The sequence below is a fragment of the Petromyzon marinus genome, chromosome 66, assembly GCF_048934315.1.
Source record: "Petromyzon marinus isolate PM22_M1 ecotype Great Lakes invasive population chromosome 66, UKy_Petmar_22M1.pri1.0, whole genome shotgun sequence".
Taxonomy (NCBI): domain Eukaryota; kingdom Metazoa; phylum Chordata; class Hyperoartia; order Petromyzontiformes; family Petromyzontidae; genus Petromyzon; species Petromyzon marinus.
The window spans coordinates 5551789-5572585 of NC_133732.1; the positions used below are offsets into that span (position 1 = coordinate 5551789).

Below are 20797 nucleotides of genomic sequence, written 5' to 3' on the forward strand. Positions count from 1 at the left end.
GCTGAGTACAAAGACAAAGCTCCCCCAGGTAGCCTCTAGCAGGGCTGCAGGGACAAGTGCTGAGAGACACAAAGCTCCCCCAGGTAGCCTCTAGCAGGGCTGCATGGGCAAGTGCTGAGTACAAAGACAAAGTTCCCCCAGGTAGCCTCTAACAGGCCTACAGGGGCAAGTGCTGAGAGACACAGACAAAGCTCCCCCAGGTAGCCTCTAGCAGGGCTGCAGGGGCAAGTGAATGAGACACAGACAAAGCTCCCCCAGGTAGCCTCTATCAGGGCTTCAGGGGCAAGTGCTGAGAGACACAGACAAAGCTCCCCCAGGTAGCCTCTAGCAGGGCTGCAGGGGCAAGTGCTGAGAGACACAGACAAAGCTCCCCCAGGTAGCCTCTAGCAGGGCTGCAGGGGCAAGTGTTGCGAGACACAGACAAAGCTCCCCCAGGTAGCCTCTAGCAGGGCTGCAGGGGCAAGTGAATGCGACACAGACAAAGCTCCCCTAGGTAGCCTCTAGCAGGGCTGCAGGGGCAAGTGCTGAGAGACACAGACAAAGCTCCCCCAGGTATCCTCTAGCAGGGCTTCAGGGGCAAGTGCTGAGAGACACAGACAAAGCTCCCCCAGGTATCCTCTACCAGGGCTGCAGGGGCAAGTGCTGAGAGACACAGACAAAGCTCCCCCAGGTAGCCTCTAGCAGGCCTGCAGGGGCAAATGCTGCGAGACACAGACAAAGCTCCCCCAGATAGCCTCTATCAGGGCTTCAGGGGCAAGTGCTGAGAGACACAGACAAAGCTCCCCCAGGTAGCCTCTAGCAGGGCTGCAGGGGCAAGTGCTGAGTACAAAGACAAAGTTCCCCCAGGTAGCCTCTAGCAGGGCTGCAGGGGCAAGTGCTGAGAGACACAGACAAAGCTCCCCCAGGTAGCCTCTAGCAGGGCTGCAGGGGCAAGTGCTGAGTACAAAGACAAAGCTCCCCCAGGTAGCCTCTAGCAGGGCTGCAGGGACAAGTGCTGAGAGACACAAAGCTCCCCCAGGTAGCCTCTAGCAGGGCTGCATGGGCAAGTGCTGAGTACAAAGACAAAGTTCCCCCAGGTAGCCTCTAACAGGCCTACAGGGGCAAGTGCTGAGAGACACAGACAAAGCTCCCCCAGGTAGCCTCTAGCAGGGCTGCAGGGGCAAGTGAATGAGACACAGACAAAGCTCCCCCAGGTAGCCTCTATCAGGGCTTCAGGGGCAAGTGCTGAGAGACACAGACAAAGCTCCCCCAGGTAGCCTCTAACAGGGCTGCAGGGGCAAGTGCTGAGAGACACAGACAAAGCTCCCCCAGGTAGCCTCTAGCAGGCCTGCAGGGGCAAGTGCTGAGAGACACAGACAAAGCTCCCCCAGGTAGCCTCTAGCAGAGCTGCAGGGGCAAGTGCTGCGAGACACAGACAAAGCTCCCCCAGGTAGCCTCTATCAGGGCTTCAGGGGTAAGTGCTGAGTACAAAGACAAAGCTCTCCCAGGTAGCCTCTAGCAGGGCTGCAGGGGCAAGTGCTGCGAGACACAGACAAAGCTCCCCCAGGTAGCCTCTATCAGGGCTTCAGGGGTAAGTGCTGAGTACAAAGACAAAGCTCTCCCAGGTAGCCTCTAGCAGGGCTGCAGGGGCAAGTGCTGAGAGACACAGACAAAGCTCCCCCAGGTATCCTCTAGCAGGGCTGCAGGGGCAAGTGCTGAGACACAGACAAAGCTCCCCCAGATAGCCTCTAGCAGGGCTGCAGGGGCAAGTGAATGAGACACAGACAAAGCTCCCCCAGGTAGCCTCTAGCAGGGCTGCAGGGGCAAGTGAATGAGACACAGACAAAGCTCCCCCAGGTAGCCTCTAGCAGGCCTGCAGGGGCAAGTGAATGAGACACAGACAAAGCTCCCCCAGGTAGCCTCTAGCAGGGCTGCAGGGGCAAGTGCAGTGAGACACAGACAAAGCTCCCCCAGGTAGCCTCTAGCAGGCCTGCAGGGGCAAGTGAATGAGACACAGACAAAGCTCCCCCAGGTAGCCTCTAACAGGGCTGCAGGGGCAAGTGCAGTGAGACACAGACAAAGCTCCCCCAGGTAGCCTCTAGCAGGGCTGCAGGGGCAAATGCATGAGACACAGACAAAGCTCCCCCAGGTAGCCTCTAGCAGGCCTGCAGGGGCAAGTGCTGAGAGACACAGACAAAGCTCCCCCAGGTAGCCTCTAGCAGGCCTGCAGGGTCAAGTGCTGAGAGACACAGACAAAGCTCCCCCAGGTAGCCTCTAGCAGGCCTGCAGGGGCAAGTGCTGAGAGACACAGACAAAGCTCCCCCAGGTAGCCTCTATCAGGGCTTCAGGGGCAAGTGCTGAGAGACACAGACAAAGCTCCCCCAGGTAGCCTCTAGCAGGCCTGCAGGGGCAAGTGCTGAGAGACACAGACAAAGCTCCCCCAAGTAGCCTCTAGCAGGGCTTCAGGGGCAAGTGCTGAGAGACACAGACAAAGCTCCCCCAGGTAGCCTCTATCAGGGCTTCAGGGGCAAGTGCTGAGAGACACAGACAAAGCTCCCCCAGGTAGCCTCTAGCAGGGCTGCAGGGGCAAGTGCTGAGAGACACAGACAAAGCTCCCCCAGGTAGCCTCTAGCAGGGCTGCAGGGGCAAGTGAATGAGACACAGACAAAGCTCCCCCAGGTAGCCTCTAGCAGGCCTGCAGGGGCAAATGCTGTGAGACACAGACAAAGCTCCCCCAGGTAGCCTCTAGCAGGGCTGCAGGGGCAAGTGCTGAGAGACACAGACAAAGCTCCCCCAGGTAGCCTCTAGCAGGGCTGCAGGGGCAAGTGCTGAGACACAGACAAAGCTCCCCCAGGTAGCCTCTAGCAGGGCTGCAGGGACAAGTGTAGAGTACAAAGACAAAGCTCCCCCAGGTAGCCTCTAGCAGGGCTGCAGGGGCAAGTGCTGAGAGACACAGACAAAGCTCCCCCAGGTAGCCTCTAGCAGGCCTGCAGGGGCAAATGCTGTGAGACACAGATAAAGCTCCCCCAGGTAGCCTCTAGCAGGGCTGCAGGGGCAAGTGCTGAGAGACACAGACAAAGCTCCCCCAGGTAGCCTCTAGCAGGGCTGCAGGGGCAAGTGCTGCGAGACACAGACAAAGCTCCCCCAGGTAGCCTCTATCAGGGCTTCAGGGGCAAGTGCTGAGAGACACAGACAAAGCTCCCCCAGGTAGCCTCTAGCAGGGCTGCAGGGGCAAGTGCTGAGAGACACAGACAAAGCTCCCCCAGGTAGCCTCTAGCAGGCCTGCAGGGGCAAATGCTGAGAGACACAGACAAAGCTCCCCCAGGTAGCCTCTAGCAGGGCTGCAGGGGCAAGTGCTGAGAGACACAGACAAAGCTCCCCCAGGTAGCCTCTAGCAGGGCTGCAGGGGCAAGTGCTGAGAGACACAGACAAAGCTCCCCCAGGTAGCCTCTATCAGGGCTTCAGGGGCAAGTGCATGAGACACAGACAAAGCTCCCCCAGGTAGCCTCTAGCAGGGCTGCAGGGGCAAGTGCTGAGAGACACAGACAAAGCTCCCCCAGGTAGCCTCTAGCAGGCCTGCAGGGGCAAGTGCTGAGAGACACAGACAAAGCTCCCCCAGGTAGCCTCTAGCAGGGCTGCAGGGGCAAGTGCTGAGAGACACAGACAAAGCTCCCCCAGGTAGCCTCTAGCAGGGCTGCAGGGGCAAGTGCATGCTGGGCCCTCGCTCACCAGCTGAGCGAGGGCCTCCACTGTGGATAGGAGGCCCTGTCGCTGGCCCTCGCTGCCCACGCCGAGGCGCCCGAGGTCGTCAGCCGTGATCAGCAACAGCTCATGGCCCGTGATGTGGGCAGCGGTGAGGCACGGCGAGAGGGAGGGCAGCGGTGGGGGGAGGCCTGGTGGGGAGGGTGGGGGGGTGGGTGGGTCGGTGGGAAGGGTGGGGGGAGTGGGTGAGTAGGGGGTGGGTGAGTGGGTGGGGGGAGGGTGAGAGGGTGAGTGGGTGGGTGGTTGAGTGGATGGGTGAGTGGGTGGGTGGGAGGGGAGAGTGGGTGAGTGGGGGGTGGGTGAGTGGGTGGGTGGGGAGATAGTGAGAGGGTGGGTGAGTGGGGGGTGGGTGAGTGGGTGGGTGAGTGGGTGGGTGGGGGGGGAGAGTGGGTGAGTGGGGGGTGGGTGAGTGGGGGGTGGGTGAGTGGGGGGTGGGTGAGTGGGGGGTGGGTGGGGAGATAGTGAGAGGGTGGGTGGGTGGGTGGCGGGAGGGTGAGAGGGTGGGTGGGTGAGTGAATGAATGCATGAGAGTGTGAGTGGGTGGGTGGATGAGGGGGTGAGTTGGTGGGTGAGTGGGTGGGTGAGTGAATGTGTGGTTGTGACCTGCAATGTGGTGGTAATGGTTGAACACAGTGTGGTGGTGGTGGTGGTGGTGCTGGTGGTGCTGGTGGTTGAACACAGTGTGGTGGTGGTGGTGGTGGTGCTGGTGGTGGTTGACGAGTGACGTTCGGAGCATCTGTGGTGAGTGCTGCCAGTAGCTCTACAAGAGAGACGTGCAGGCGTCTGTCTGTGTGTCTGTATGTGTGTGTGTGTCTGTGTGTGTGTGTCTGTGTGTGTCTGTGTGTGTCTGTGTCTGTGTGTGTCTGTGTGTGTGTGTGTCTGTGTGTGTCTGTATGTGTGTGTGTGTGTCTGTGTGTGTGTGTCTGTGTGTGTCTGTGTGTGTCTGTGTCTGTGTGTGTCTGTGTGTGTGTGTGTCTGTGTGTGTATGTGTGTGTGTGTCTGTGTGTGTGTCTGTGTGTGTGTGTCTGTGTGTGTCTGTGTGTGTGTGTCTGTGTGGGTCTGTGTGTCTGTGTGTGTGTCTGTGTGTGTGTGTGTCTGTGTGTGTCTGTGTGTGTGTCTGTGTGTGTGTGTGTCTGTGACCAGGAAAGGCAGCGGGCAGAGATGATCTCCCAAGCGAAATGCTGAGGGAGGGTGGCGTTTGTGCACAGACTGCCCTATATGACATCATAACAACAGTCTGGACCACTGGACGGGTTCCGCAGGATTGGAAGGATGCCCTGGTGGTCCCCCTTTTTAAGAAGGGGGACCGCACAGACTGTAACAACTACAGGGGCATCTCACTCCTCAGTGTGCCGGGAAAGGTCCTGGCAAGGATTATTCAGCATCGCCTTGCCAGGCACGCTGAGGAGAGGCTTGCGGAGCCCCAATGCGGTTTCAGGAAAGGGCGGTCCTGCACAGATGCCATATTTTCTGTCCGTTTGCTACAGCAGAGGTGTAGGGAATTCCAACAAGACCTACATCTCTGCTTTATTGACCTGGTCAAGGCCTATGATACCATCAGTAGGCCTGGGCTCTGGGTCGTTCTTCGTGCTTTTGGAGTACCTGACCCTCTGCTCACGATCATTAAGGACCTTCATGATGGTGAGCGGGCCCGGGTAAAACTACGTGGCCGGGAGTCAGAGCCATTCCCTGTACATCTTGGGGTGCGACAGGGATGTCCTCTGGCTCCCACATTATTTAACATCTATTTTGACCACGTAGTTCGTGAAGCCTTCAATAGCTGTACCGGGGGAATCTCCATATGGTACAGATATAATGGGAGGCTAATCGATGCCCGGGTGCGGTCAAGGGATGGCTCCCTATTGCTCAACCACGTCATGTATGCTGATGATTTGGTAATAGCTGCTCAGTCAGAGGAGGAGTTGGAGACGCTGCTGCTGAGACTGGAGCGTGCCACTAAGAGGTGGGGCCTTACCATCAGCCCCACCAAAACTAAGCACCTGCCTGGGTATTTTGTACCATCGGACACTCCACCCCCACAACTCCCAATCGGTGATGGGGCAGTTGTGGAGAGAGTGGAGAGTTTCCCATACCTGGGCAGTGTGCTTATGACTGTCTCTAGTTTAACAGCAGAGGTCTCACTCCGAATCAGTCGAGCGGCAATATCTTTTCATCGGTTGCGTAACGCTGTGTGGAAGCTACCTGGTCTGTCGCTCCGCACTAAGCTTCAGGTCTTCTCGGCCACGGTCATTCCCTCCCTTCTCTACGCTTGCGAAACGTGGACCCCCCTAAAGGAACATCTTCGCCGGTTAGAAACATTTAGGCTGGCCTGCCTACGAACCATCCTGGGTTTAACCAGACTGGATTGTGTGAGGAGCTCACAAATCCTTGAAAGATCTGGGCAGGGTTCCATCGGTGACCTCCTCCGGCAGGCAAGGCTGCGATGGCTGGATCATGTAGCCCGCATGCCCAGCCACCGCATGCCGAAACAGCTTTTGTTTGGCCGGATTGAGGGGGCTAAGCGGGCGCGGCACGGGCTAGAGAAGAGATGGAGTGATGTGGTACTGGAGGACGTGGAGCTGAGTGGACTTGCCGATGACTGGTACCAGCGGTGTCAAGATCGGCCTCTGTGGAGGAGGCTCGTGAAGGATGCTACTGGGCAGTTGGAGGCAGTCGCCCTCCAACAACAACGGAGGGCGGAGGAGCGACGCTCACAACAACGAGCGGAGCGCCGGGTGGCTAAAGCACAGCAGGTTGGCACAGTAGGGGGCACAGGTGGTGCATCAGCCGGTCATCTCAGTCAGTCGACCCGTGGCACCTGGGTCTGCCCCGTGACCTCCTGCCAGCGGGCGTTCGACACTTCACGTGGCCTCAGGGTGCACATAGCCTGGCACAAGCGTCGTGGTGACGTCACCGCCACTTAGTGGCGAATGGCGGTTGTTGTTGTTGTTGTGTATCTGTGTGTCTGTGTGTGTCTGTGTGTGTGTCTGTGTGTCTGTGTGTGTGTGTCTGTGTGTATCTGTGTGTGTGTGTGTCTGTGTGTGTATCTGTGTGTGTGTGTATCTGTGTGTGTGTATCTGTGTGTGTGTGTCTGTGTGTGTGTCTGTGTGTGTGTGTCTGTGTGTGTGTGTATCTGTGTGTGTGTATCTGTGTGTGTGTGTGTCTGTGTGTGTGTGTCTGTGTGTGTGTATCTGTGTGTTTGTGTGTGTGTGTGTCTGTATGTGTGTGTCTGTATGTGTGTGTCTGTGTGTGTATCTGTGTGTGTGTCTGTATGTGTGTGTCTGTGTGTGTCTGTGTGTGTCTGTGTGTCTGTGTGTGTGTGTCTGTCTGTGTGTCTGTGTGTCTGTGTGTGTCTGTGTGTCTGTGTGTGTCTGTGTGTGTGTGTCTGTGTGTGTGTGTCTGTGTCCGGCAAAACAACCCCCTACCTCCTCGCAGTGCCGGACAGGCAACTCTGTCGTGGACAGTGCTGTGGGGGGAGATCCAATTTTGATTGGCTCCTCCCCTCATGGCAAATGTGTCCACCACAGGGGCTAAACGGGGGCTCTGGACGGGTGCGAGGGGCTGGTAACCCCTCCACCTTCAATTAATTACCACGAAACCACGAGTTAAACTGAAATATGTAACTAATAAGCTTGTGCCGGAGGCCCGGGGGGGCAGGCGTCTATGACGTCTCCTGGCCAAACCCCAATTGGCGGAGCCAGTAGATTGAATACCTACCCTCGGGGCTACTCCAGAAACAACGAAAAGCCACTACGGGTGGCCACGTGGAATGTTCGAACGCTCACTGCGGAGGAGAGACTGCCACTCCTCTGTCGGGAGCCGGACCGGTACCGCCTGGATCTCTGTGGCATTCAGGAGGTCCGGTGGACCGGCTCTGGCTCCTGCCACCATGAGGGGTGGACAGTTCTCTACTCGGGGCAGCAGACTGCCAAACAACAGGGTGTGGCTCTTCTTTTGAACAAAAATAATGAAGGGGGCGTGGGAGTGTGGCGGTGAGGTGTGGGAAGCTGTAAGCCCCAGGCTACTTTGGGCTCGCCTTCCCATCAACCGGAGGCAAGGAGTGGTGGTCGTGGTTACTTATACCCCCACCGAAGACGAACATTCGTGGAGGGATGCAGGCAAAGCCGATGAGTCAGATGCCTTCTATGACCTGGCACAGGTGCTGGCTAAAGTGGCCCCTCGGGATAGAGTCATCATGTTGGGTGACTTCAATGCCCGAGTTGGTCATGATACTGGCACCTGGTCTGGAGTGATTGGAGGGCATGGGCCAGATCAGCTCAATAACAACGGTAGGAGGCTGCTAGATTTTTGTGCAGCCCATGGGCTTGTAATTACCAACATGCTGTTCCGGCATCGGCGCATCCACACAACATCATGGATGCATGCCGGGTCCAAGCAAGAACATCTGCTGGACTACATAGTGACGGACCAGCGGATGCGAGCCCATGTCCTTGACACCAGGACCTACCGTGGAGCTGATCTGCCCTCTGACCATCGACTAGTCATTTGTAAGATGCGCCTGCCATTCTTCCACTCCGGTGGTGGGTGTACACCCAGGACCCCATTCCAACCTAAAGTGGCCTGGTCTCAGTTATCTGATGAAAGTTGCAAGCGAGAATTTCAGCATCGCTTGCGGCTGGGATTGGCATCGTCCCTGACTCCTCCTGATGTCGAGGGTAAATGGGCGAGGTTTAGGACTGTGGCTCATGCAGCTGCAATGGCTGCTTTGGGTACGCGGTCCAGACCTCCCCAGAGACTCTGGCTGACAGAGGAGGTGTTCAGGATGGTTGAGAAAAAGCAAAAGGCCCACTGTCATCGGCTACAGAATCCCACGTCAGAGAATGAGGAGGCTTACCGCAGCCTTCACTCGGAGGTTCGGAGAGCCGTGAGGCGCTGCAAGGATGGGTGGTGGTCGCGGGTTGCTGAGGAGATGGAGTCTGCCTCATTGGCCCGTGATCACAAATCTCTATATAACTCCATCAAAAAAGTAACCTGCAGCGCCACACCTATTACCATCATTAGGGGAAAAAACGGTGATCCAATCTCCGACCCCCAGGAACAGGTTTGCAGATTTGCTGAGCATTTCTGTGAGGTCCTGGGGGAGGGAAAATGCCTCAGCCAGGAAAACATCGTGGCACAAAGTGAGGATGACCCTGCTGTGGCTGCGGTGCCTCAAATATTGGAAGAAGTCACCCCCTGTGAGTGGCTGGCTGAGGTGCCATCTGTTGAGGAAGTACTGAAGGTGATCCGGAGTCTGAGACCAGGAAAGGCAGTGGGCAGATATGATCTCCCAAGCGAAATGCTGAGGGAGGGTGGCGTTTGTGCACAGACTGCACTATATGACATCATAACAACGGTCTGGACCACTGGACGGGTTCCGCAGAATTGGAAGGATGCCCCAGTCTGTGCGGTCCCCCTTTTTAAGAAGGGGGACCGCACAGACTGTAACAACTACAGGGGCATCTCACTCCTCAGTGTGCCGGGAAAGGTCCTGGCAAGGATTATTCAACATCGCCTTGCCAGGCACGCTGAGGAGAGGCTTGCGGAGCCCCAATGCGGTTTCAGGAAAGGGCGGTCCTGCACAGATGCCATATTTTCTGTCCATCTGCTACAGCAGAGGTGTATGTATGTGTGTATGTATGTGTGTATGTATGTGTGTGTATGTGTGTGTATGTGTGTATGTACGTGTGTATGTATGTGTGTGTGTATGTGTGTATGTATGTGTGTATGTGTGTGTGTATGTGTGTATGTATGTGTGTATGTATGTGTGTATGTATGTGTGTGTGTATGTGTGTATGTATGTATGTGTGTATGTATGTGTGTGTGTATGTGTGTGTGTATGTGTGTGTGTATGTATGTGTGTATGTATGTGTGTGTGTATGTGTGTGTATGTGTGTGTGTGTATGTGTGTATAGTCCGGCAAAACAACCCCCTACCTCCTCGCGGTGCCGGACGGGCAACTCTGTCGTGGACAGCGCTGTGGGGGGAGATCCAATTTTGATTGGCTCCTCCCCTCATGGCATATGTGTCCACCACAGGGGCTAAACGGGGGCTCTGGACGGGTGCGAGGGGCTGGTAACCCCTCCACCTTCAATTAATTACCACGAAACTACGAATTAAACTGAAATATGTAACAACTAAGCTTGTGCCGGAGGCCCCGGGGGGCCAGGCGTCTATGACGTCTCCTGGCCAAACCCCAATTGGCGGAGCCAGGAGATTGAATACCTACCCTCGGGGCTACTCCAGAAACAACGAAAAGCCACTACGGTTGGCCACATGGAATGTTCGAACGCTCACTGCAGAGGAGAGGCTGCCACTCCTCTGTCGGGAGCTGGACCGGTACCGCCTGGATCTATGCGGCATTCAGGAGGTCCGGTGGACCGGCTCTGGCTCCTGCCACCATGAGGGGTGGACAGTCCTCTACTCGGGGCAGCAGACTGCCAAACAACAGGGTGTGGGTCTTCTTTTGAACAAAAGAATGAAGGGGGCGTGGGAGCGTGGCGGTGAGGTGTGGGAAGCTGTAAGCCCCAGGCTACTTTGGGCTCGCCTTCCCATCAACCGGAGGCGAGGAATGGTGCTCGTGGTTACTTATGCCCCCACCGAAGATGAACATCCGTGGAGGGATGCAGGCAAAGCCGATGAGTCAGATGCCTTCTATGACCTCCTGTCACAGGTGCTGGCTAAAGTGGCCCCTCGGGATAGAGTCATCATGTTGGGTGACTTCAATGCCCGAGTTGGTCATGATACTGGCACCTGGTCTGGAGTGATTGGAGGGCATGGGCCAGATCAGCTCAATAACAACGGTAGGAGGCTGCTAGATTTTTGTGCAGCCCATGGGCTTGTAATTACCAACACGCTGTTCCGGCATCGGCGCATCCACACAACATCATGGATGCATGCCGGGTCCAAGCAAGAACATCTGCTGGACTACATAGTGACGGACCAGCGAATGCGAGCCCATGTCCTTGACACCAGGACCTACCGTGGAGCTGATCTGCCCTCTGACCATCGACTAGTCATCTGTAAGATGCGCCTGCCATTCTTCCACTCCGGTGGTGGGTGTACACCCAGGACCCCATTCCAACCTAAAGTGGCCTGGTCTCAGTTATCTGATGAAAGTTGCAAGCGAGAATTTCATCATCGCTTGCGGCTGGGATTGGCATCGTCCCCGACTCCTCCTGATGTCGAGGGTAAATGGGCGAGGTTTAGGACTGTGACTCATGCAGCTGCAATGGCTGCTTTGGGTACGCGGTCCAGACCTCCCCAGACACCCTGGATGACAGAGGAGTTGTTCAGGATGGTTGAGAAAAAGCGACAGGCCCACTGTCATCGGCTACAGAATCCCACGTCAGAGAATGAGGAGGCTTACCGCAGCCTTCGCTCGGAGGTTCGGAGAGCCGTGAGGCGCTGCAAGGATGGGTGGTGGTCGCGGGTTGCTGAGGAGATGGAGTCTGCCTCAGTGGCCCGTGATCACAAATCTCTATTTAACTCCATCAAAAAAGTAACCTGCAGCGCCACACCTATTACCATCATTAGGGGAAAAAACGGTGATCCAATTTCCGACCCCCAGGAACAGGTTCGCAGATTTGCTGAGCATTTCTGTGAGGTCCTGGGGGAGGGAAAATCCCTCAGCCAGGAAAACATCGCGGCACAAAGTGAGGATGACCCTGCTGAGGCTGCGGTGCCTCAAATATTGGATGAAGTCACCCCCTGTGAGTGGCTGGCTGAGGTGTCATCTGCTGAGGAAGTATTGAAGGCGATCCGGAGTCTGAGACCAGGAAAGGCAGCGGGCAGAGATGATCTCCCAAGCGAAATGCTGAGGGAGGGTGGCGTTTGTGCACAGACTGCCCTATATGACATCATAACAACAGTCTGGACCACTGGACGGGTTCCGCAGGATTGGAAGGATGCCCTGGTGGTCCCCCTTTTTAAGAAGGGGGACCGCACAGACTGTAACAACTACAGGGGCATCTCACTCCTCAGTGTGCCGGGAAAGGTCCTGGCAAGGATTATTCAGCATCGCCTTGCCAGGCACGCTGAGGAGAGGCTTGCGGAGCCCCAATGCGGTTTCAGGAAAGGGCGGTCCTGCACAGATGCCATATTTTCTGTCCGTCTGCTACAGCAGAGGTGTAGGGAATTCCAACAAGACCTACATCTCTGCTTTATTGACCTGGTCAAGGCCTATGATACCATCAGTAGGCCTGGGCTCTGGGTCGTTCTTCGTGCTTTTGGAGTACCTGACCCTCTGCTCACGATCATTAAGGACCTTCATGATGGTGAGCGGGCCCGGGTAAAACTACGTGGCCGGGAGTCAGAGCCATTCCCTGTACACCTTGGGGTGCGACAGGGATGTCCTTTGGCTCCCACATTATTTAACATCTATTTTGACCACGTAGTTCGTGAAGCCTTCAATAGCTGTACCGGGGGAATCTCCATATGGTACAGATATAATGGGAGGCTAATCGATGCCCGGGTGCGGTCAAGGGATGGCTCCCTATTGCTCAACCACGTTATGTATGCTGATGACTTGGTAATAGCTGCTCAGTCAGAGGAGGAGTTGGAGACGCTGCTGCTGAGACTGGAGCATGCCACTAAGAGGTGGGGCCTTACCATCAGCCCCACCAAAACTAAGCACCTGCCTGGGTATTTTGTACCATCGGACACTCCACCCCCACAACTCCCAATCGGTGATGGGGCAGTTGTGGAGAGAGTGGAGAGTTTCCCATACCTGGGCAGTGTGCTTATGACTGGCTCCAGTTTAACAGCAGAGGTCTCACTCCGAATCAGTCGAGCGGCAATATCTTTTCATCGGTTGCGTAACGCTGTGTGGAAGCTACCTGGTCTGTCGCTCCGCACTAAGCTTCAGGTCTTCTCGGCCACGGTCATTCCCTCCCTTCTCTATGCTTGCGAAACGTGGACCCCCCTAATGGAACATCTTCGCCGGTTAGAAACATTTAGGCTGGCCTGCCTACGATCCATCCTGGGTTTAACCAGACTGGATTGTGTGAGGAGCTCACAAATCCTTGAAAGATCTGGGCAGGGTCCCATCGGTGAGCTCCTCCGGCAGGCAAGGCTGCGATGGCTGGGTCATGTAGCCCGCATGCCCAGCCACCGCATGCCGAAACAGCTTTTGTTTGGCCGGATTGAGGGGGCTAAGCGGGCGCGGCACGGGCTAGAGAAGAGATGGAGTGATGTGGTACAGGAGGACGTGGAGCTGAGTGGACTTGCCGATGACTGGTACCAGCGGTGTCAAGATCGGCCTCTGTGGAGGAGGCTCGTGAAGGATGCTACTGGGCAGTTGGAGGCAGTCGCCCTCCAACAACAACGGAGGGCGGAGGAGCGACGCTCACAACAGCGAGCGGAGCGCCGGGTGGCTAAAGCACAGCAGGTTGGCACAGTAGGGGGCACAGGTGGTGCATCAGCCAGTCATCTCAGTCAGTCGACCCGTGGCACCTGGGTCTGCCCCGTGACCTCCTGCCAGCGGGCGTTCGACACTTCACGTGGCCTCAGGGTGCACATAGCCTGGCACAAGCGTCGTGGTGACGTCACCGCCACTTAGTGGCGAATGGCGGTTGTTGTTGTTGTTGTATGTGTGTATGTATGTATGTGTGTATGTATGTGTGTATGTGTGTATGTCTCTGTGTGTATCTGTCTGTGACCTTCACCTCGCATCCAGCTCAGCACATCGTGAGCACTCCACTTGCTGATCATCTCCAATCTGTCAGACACAGACATCATCATCAGGCATCAGCCATCATCAGCAATAATCATCATCATCAGCTATCATCATCATCAGCAGCTATCATCATCATCAGCCATCATCACCAGCCATCAGCCATCATCAGCAATAATCATCATCATCAGCTATCATCATCATCAGCAGCTATCATCATCATCAGCCATCATCACCAGCCATCAGCCATCATCAGCAATAATCATCATCATCAGCTATCATCATCATCATCAGCTATCATCATCATCATCAGCCATCATCATCAGCCATCATCAGCAATAATCATCATCATCAGCTATCATCATCAGCTATCATCATCATCAGCCATCATCACCAGCCATCATCAGCAATAATCATCATCAGCTATCATCATCATCATCAGCTATCATCATCAGCCATCAGCCATCATCAGCAATAATCATCATCATCAGCTATCATCATCATCATCAGCTATCATCATCAGCTATCATCATCAACCATCAACGTGGGTTGACTGCTGTGCCAGGCTAGGTGCAGGAGGAGGAGGTCACGGGACAGACCCAGCAGGTGCCATGGGTTGACTGCCGTGCCAGGCTAGGTGCAGGAGGAGGATGTCACGTGACAGACCCAGCAGGTGCCATGGGTTGACTGCCGTGCCAGGCTAGGTGCAGGAGGAGGTCACGTGACAGACCCAGCAGGTGCCATGGGTTGACTGCTGTGCCAGGCTAGGTGCAGGAGGAGGTCACGTGACAGACCCAGCAGGTGCCATGGGTTGACTGCTGTGCCAGGCTAGGTGCAGGAGGAGGATGTCACGTGACAGACCCAGCAGGTGCCACGGGTTGACTGAATGAGATGACCAGTGGTAGATGCTCCACCACCACCCGTGCCTCTCACTGTGCCAACTCTCTGCGTTTTATCCGCCCGGCTCTCCGCGCGTTGTTGTGAGCGTCGTTCCTCTGCCCTCCGTTGTTGTTGCTGGAGGACGACTGCCTCCAAATGCCCAGTAGCCTCAAGGTGCACCTAGCCTGGCACTTGTCCAACAACGATCCTTTATAAGCCTCCTCCAGAGGGCGATCTTGACGCCGCTGGTTCCGGTGATCGGCAAGTCCACTCAGCTCCACAACGTCCTGTACTGCAGCATCAGTCAATCTCTCCTCTAACCCGTGCCACTCACTCACTCACCAACTCACCCACTCCCTCACCCACTTACTCACCCACTCACTCACCCAATCACTCACCCACTCACCCACTTACTCACCCACCCACTCGCTCACTCACCCACTCACCCACTCACTCACTCACCCACTCACTCACTCACCCACTTACTCACCCACTCACTCACCCACTCACTCACCCACTCACTCACCCACTCACTCTCCCACTCACTCACCCAATCACCCACTCACTCACCCACCCACCCACTCATCCACTTACTAACCCACTCACCCACCCACTCACCCACTTACTAACCCACTCACCCACTCACTCACTCACCCACCCACTCACTCACCCACTCACCCACCCATTCACTCACTCACCCACTCACCCACTCACTCACCCACCCACTCACCCACTCACTCACCTATACCCGGCCAAACAGCAGCCACCTACTCACACAAACCTCGCTCATACCACACACATCCCTCACGTACCACACACATACCACACACATCCCTCACATACCATACACATACCACACACATCCCTTACATACCACACACATAACCTCCGCTACTGTACCTCGAGATTCTGTGGTGTTGGTGGTGGTGGTGATCATGTTGCAATGATAGTCGTTGGAATGATAGTCGTTGGTGGTACTGGTGGTAGTGATGATGGTGATGACGTGATGTTTGTGATGGTGATGATGGTGATAATGGTGATGATGACGTGATGTTTGTGATGGTGATGATTTGATGATGATACCATGATGATGATGGTGATGATGTTATGATGGTGGTGATGATGACGATGTTACGTTTGTGATGATGGAAACTATAATGCACATTAACCACAAAACCCTTCCTTACAAGCCACACACTCACACACTCACACACACACAAACACTCACTCACACTCTCACACACACACTCACTTACTCACACACTCACTCACTCAAACACTCACTCACACACTCACTCACTCACCCACTCACTCACACACTCACTCACTCACACAAACACTCACTCACACAAACACTCACTCACACACACAAACACTCACACTCCCACACACTCACTCACACACTCACTCACACTCACTAACACACTCACGCACACTCACACACACACTCACTCACACACTCACTCACTCATTCACACAAACACTCACTCACACAAACACTCACACACACAAACACTCACTCACTCATTCACACAAACACTCACTCACACAAACACTCACACACACAAACACTCACTCACTCACACACTCACTCACACACACACTCACGGACACACTCACACTCCCACACACTCACTCACACTCACACACACTCACTCACACACACTCACTCACACACTCACTCACACACACTCATACACTCACTCACACACACAAACACTCACTCACACACACACTCACACACTCAATCACCTACACACTCACTCACACACACTCACTCACACACTCACTCACTCACACACTCACTCACACACTCACTCACACACTCACTCACTCACACACTCACACTCACTCACACACTCACTCACTCAATCACACACTCACACACTCACTAACACTCACTCACTAACTATCACTCACACATTCACTCACACACTAACACTCACTAACACTCACACCCTCACCCTCTCATTCACTCACTCACACTCTCACTCACACTGTCACTCTCTCATTCACTCACACACTCACTAACACTCACTAACACTCACTCACACACTCACTCACTCACACTCTCACTCTCTCATTCACTCACTCTCATTCACTCACTCTCTCATTCACTCACTCACACTCTCACTCTCTCATTCACTCACACACTCACTAACACTCACTCACTAACACTCACACACTAACTCAATCACACACTCACTCTCATTCACTCACTCACTAACACTCACTCACACACTCACTCACACTGTCACTCACTCACACACACACTCACTCACACACTCACACACTCACTCACACTGTCACTCACTCACACACACTCACACACTCACTCACACACTCACTCACTCACACTGTCACTCACTCACACACTCACTCAATAACACTCACTCGCACACACACTCACACACTCACTCAATAACACTCACTCACACACTCACTCACACTCTGACTCTCTCACTCACTCACTCTCACACACACAAACACTCACTCACACACTCACTAACACTCACTCACACTGTCACTCTCTCATTCACTCACTCTCACTCACTCACACACTCACTAACACTCACTCACACACTCACTCACTCACACACTCACACACTCACTCACACTGTCACTCACTCACACACACACTCACACACTCACTCACACACTCACTCACTCACACACTCACACACTCACTCACACTGTCACTCACTCACACACTCACTCAATAACACTCACTCACACACTCACACACTCACACTCTCACTCACTCACACACACACTCACACACTCACTCAATAACACTCACTCACACACTCACTAACACTCACTCACACTCTCACTCACTCACACACTCACACACTCACTCAATAACACTCACTCACACACTCACTAACACTCACTCACACTGTCACTCTCTCATTCACTCACTCTCATTCACTCACTCTCACACACACAAACACTCATACACACACTCACACACTCACTCACTCACACTGTCACTCACTCACACACTCACTCACACACTCACTCACTCACACACTCACGCACACACTCACTCACTCACACACTCACTCACTCACACACTCACTCACACACTCACTCACACACTCACTCACACACACATACTCACACACTCACTCACACTGTCACTCACTAACTCTCACTCACTCTCTCTCACACACTCACTCACTCACACACTCACTCACACACTCACTCACACACTCACTCACACTCTGACTCTCTCACTCACTCACACACTCACTCACTCTCACACACACAAACACTCACTCACACACTCACTAACACTCACTCACACTGTCACTCTCTCATTCACTCACTCACTCTCACACACACAAACACTCAACAGCTAACAACGCCACGCCGGGCCGCCTTTGTCTCCCCTAACCCCCCCTCCCCCCCCGTCATCATCATCGGCCACTCAGCTGTGGAAACAAAACGATGGAAAGTTTCTCTGACTCCTCCAATCGTTTAGCAAATAAAGTCGGGGGCAGTGAGAGAGAGGTAGAGAGAGAGGGCAGTGAGAGAGAGGGGGGTAGAGAGAGAGGGCAGTGAGAGAGAGGGGGCAGTGAGAGAGGGCAGTGAGAGAGAGAGAGAGAGGTAGAGAGAGAGGGCAGTGGGAGAGAGAGAGAGGGCAGTGAGAGAGGCAGTGAGAGAGAGGGCAGTGAGAGAGGGCAGTGAGAGAGAGGGCAGTGAGAGAGGCAGTGAGAGAGAGGGCAGTGAGAGAGAGAGGCAGTGAGAGAGAGGGCAGTGAGAGAGAGAGGGCAGTGAGAGAGAGAGGGCAGTGTGTGAGAGAGGGGCAGTGAGAGAGAGAGGGCAGTGAGAGAGGGCAGTGAGAGAGGGCAGTGAGAGAGGGGTAGAGAGAGAGGGCAGTGAGAGAGAGAGGGCAGTGAGAGAGGGCAGTGAGAGAGGGCAGTGAGAGGGCAGTGAGAGAGAGAGAGGGCAGTGAGAGAGGGCAGTGAGAGAGAGAGAGAGGGCAGTGAGAGAGAGGGCAGTGAGAGAGAGAGGGCAGTGAGAGAGGGCAGTGAGAGAGAGAGAGGGCAGTGAGAGAGGGCAGTGAGAGAGAGAGAGAGGGCAGTGAGAGAGGTAGAGAGAGAGGGCAGTGAGAGAGAGGGCAGTGAGAGAGAGAGAGAGGGCAGTGAGAGAGGGCAGTGAGAGAGAGAGAGAGGGAGAGAGAGAGACAGTGAGTGAGAGGGCAGTGAGAGAGAGAGAGGGCAGTGAGTGAGAGAGGGCAGTGAGAGAGGCAGTGAGAGAGAGAGGGCAGTGAGAGAGGGTGGCAGTGAGAGAGAGAGGTAGAGAGAGAGAGAGGGCAGTGTGTGAGAGAGGGCAGTGAGAGAGGCAGTGAGAGAGAGAGGGCAGTGAGAGAGGGTGGCAGTGAGAGAGAGAGGTAGAGAGAGAGAGAGGGCAGTGAGTGAGAGAGGGCAGTGAGAGAGGCAGTGAGAGAGAGAGGGCAGTGAGAGAGGGTGGCAGTGAGAGAGAGAGGTAGAGAGAGAGAGAGGGCAGTGTGTGAGAGAGGGCAGTGAGAGAGAGAGAGAGGGCAGTGAGAGAGAGAGAGAGGGCAGTGAGAGAGAGAGAGAGGGCAGTGTGTGAGAGAGGGCAGTGAGAGAGAGAGAGAGAGGGCAGTGAGAGAGAGAGAGAGGGCAGTGAGAGAGAGAGGGCAGTGAGAGGGAGGGCAGTGAGTGAGAGGGCAGTGAGTGAGGGCCGTGACAGTGAGATAGAGAGACAGTAACAGAGAGAGGCAGGGTAAGGGGCTTACCACTGACGACCGCCGTGAGTCGAGAGCGGAGCGCGGAGTCTCGCCGAGTGATCGGGCAGAGAGAGGAGGAGGCGGTGCGCTAACCGCGGCGCCACCGCTCCTCCTCCTCCTCCCCAACAGCAACAGCAGCAGCTGCGACTTCCTCATTCTCGTCGCTGCTGTAGTGACCACCTGCCTGCTAGGTGGCGTACAGGCACAGGAGGGTGGGTGATGGTGGTTGTTGTGGTTGTTGTGGTGGTGGTTGTTGTGGTTGTGGTGGTGGTGGTGATGGTGGTGGTGGTTGTTGTTGTTGTGGTGGTTGTGGTGGTGGTGGTTGTTGTGGTTGTGGTGATGGTTGTTGTGGTGGTTGTGGTGTTGGTGGTTGTTGTTGTGGTGGTTGTGGTTGTGGTGATGATGGTGATGGTGATGATGGTGATGGTGGTGGTGATGGTGATGATGATGGTGGTGATGGTGGTTGTTGTTGTGGTGGTGATGGTGGTGATGATGGTGATGATGGTGGTGGTGATGGTAGTGGTGGTGATGATGGTTGTGGTGATGATGATGATGGTGGTGATGATGGTGATGATGATGGTAGTGGTGGTGATGATGGTGATGATGATGATGGTAGTGGTGATGATGATGGTGGTGATTGGAACCGTTATGTCACGTGGACGCCAAAGGGCACCTAGCCTGGCACACAGGCAGGATCCAATCACAGTGCCTCACTCCCCCATCTAGCCCCGCCCACTTATACATAGTCCCCACCCACCAGACTGCTGGCCCCGCCTATTTCTACACAGCCCCGCCCACCGGGCAACTAGCCCCCACTCACTTCTACGTAGCCCCGCCCACCAGATAACTAACCCCACCCCCACTTCGGTCTAGCCCCGCCCATCGATTCGCTGTGCCCCGCCCACTCAATTGCCTCCGCCCACTCACTGCGGAACAGAGGGAAACTCCACTAACTCACTCTCTCACTCACTCACTCTCTCACTCACTCACCCACTCACTCACTCTGTCACTCACTCTTTCACTCACTCTTTCACTCACTCTCTCACTCACTCTTTCACTCACTCACTCTCTCACTCACTCACCCACTCACTCACTCTCTCACTCACTCTCTCACCCACTCACTCACTCACTCTGTCACTCACTCTTTCACTCACTCTCTCACTCTCTCACCCACTCTCTCACTCACTCACCCACTCACTCACTCTCTCACTCACTCTCTCACCCACTCACTCACTCTCTCACTCACTCACCCACTCACTCACTCTCTCACTCACTCTCTCACCCACTCACCCACTCTCTCACTCACTCTCTCACCCACTCACCCACTCTCTCACTCACTCACCCACTCACCCACTCTCTCACTCTCTCAATCACTCTCTCACCCACTCACTCACTCTCTTGCTCACTCACTAACATCTCTCACCCTCTCACTCACTCTCTCACTCTCTCACTCACTGACTCTCTCACTCACTCACTCTCTCGCTCACTCACTAACTCTCTCACTCACTCTCTCACTCTCTCACTCACTCTCTCACTCTCTCACTCACTCTCTCACTCTCTCACTCACTCTCTCACTCTCTCACTCACTCTCTCACTCTCTCACTCACTCACTCTCTCACTGACTCTCTCACTGACTCACTCACTCACTCTCACTCACTCACTCTCACTCACTCATCCACTTTCTCACTCAATCTCTCACCCACTCACCCACTCTTTCACTCACTCACTCATCCACTCATCCACTC

General features: G+C 54.9%; 1 protein-coding gene across 1 annotated transcript in view; it reads right to left on the reverse strand.

The window, feature by feature from the left end:
* The window catches only part of LOC142906508 (connector enhancer of kinase suppressor of ras 2-like), a 74852-nt gene extending 55070 nt beyond the window's left edge, over positions 1-19782 (reverse strand). Inside the window, exons 1-3 of the mRNA XM_076054456.1 lie at positions 19062-19782; positions 13407-13459; positions 3709-3872 (exon numbers count right to left, since the gene is read on the reverse strand). Coding sequence (XP_075910571.1) covers positions 3709-3872; positions 13407-13452 — 210 coding nt within the window. The 5' untranslated portion in view covers positions 13453-13459; positions 19062-19782. The remainder of the gene's footprint in view (positions 1-3708; positions 3873-13406; positions 13460-19061) is intronic.
* Between the last annotated feature and the right edge of the window lie 1015 nt (positions 19783-20797).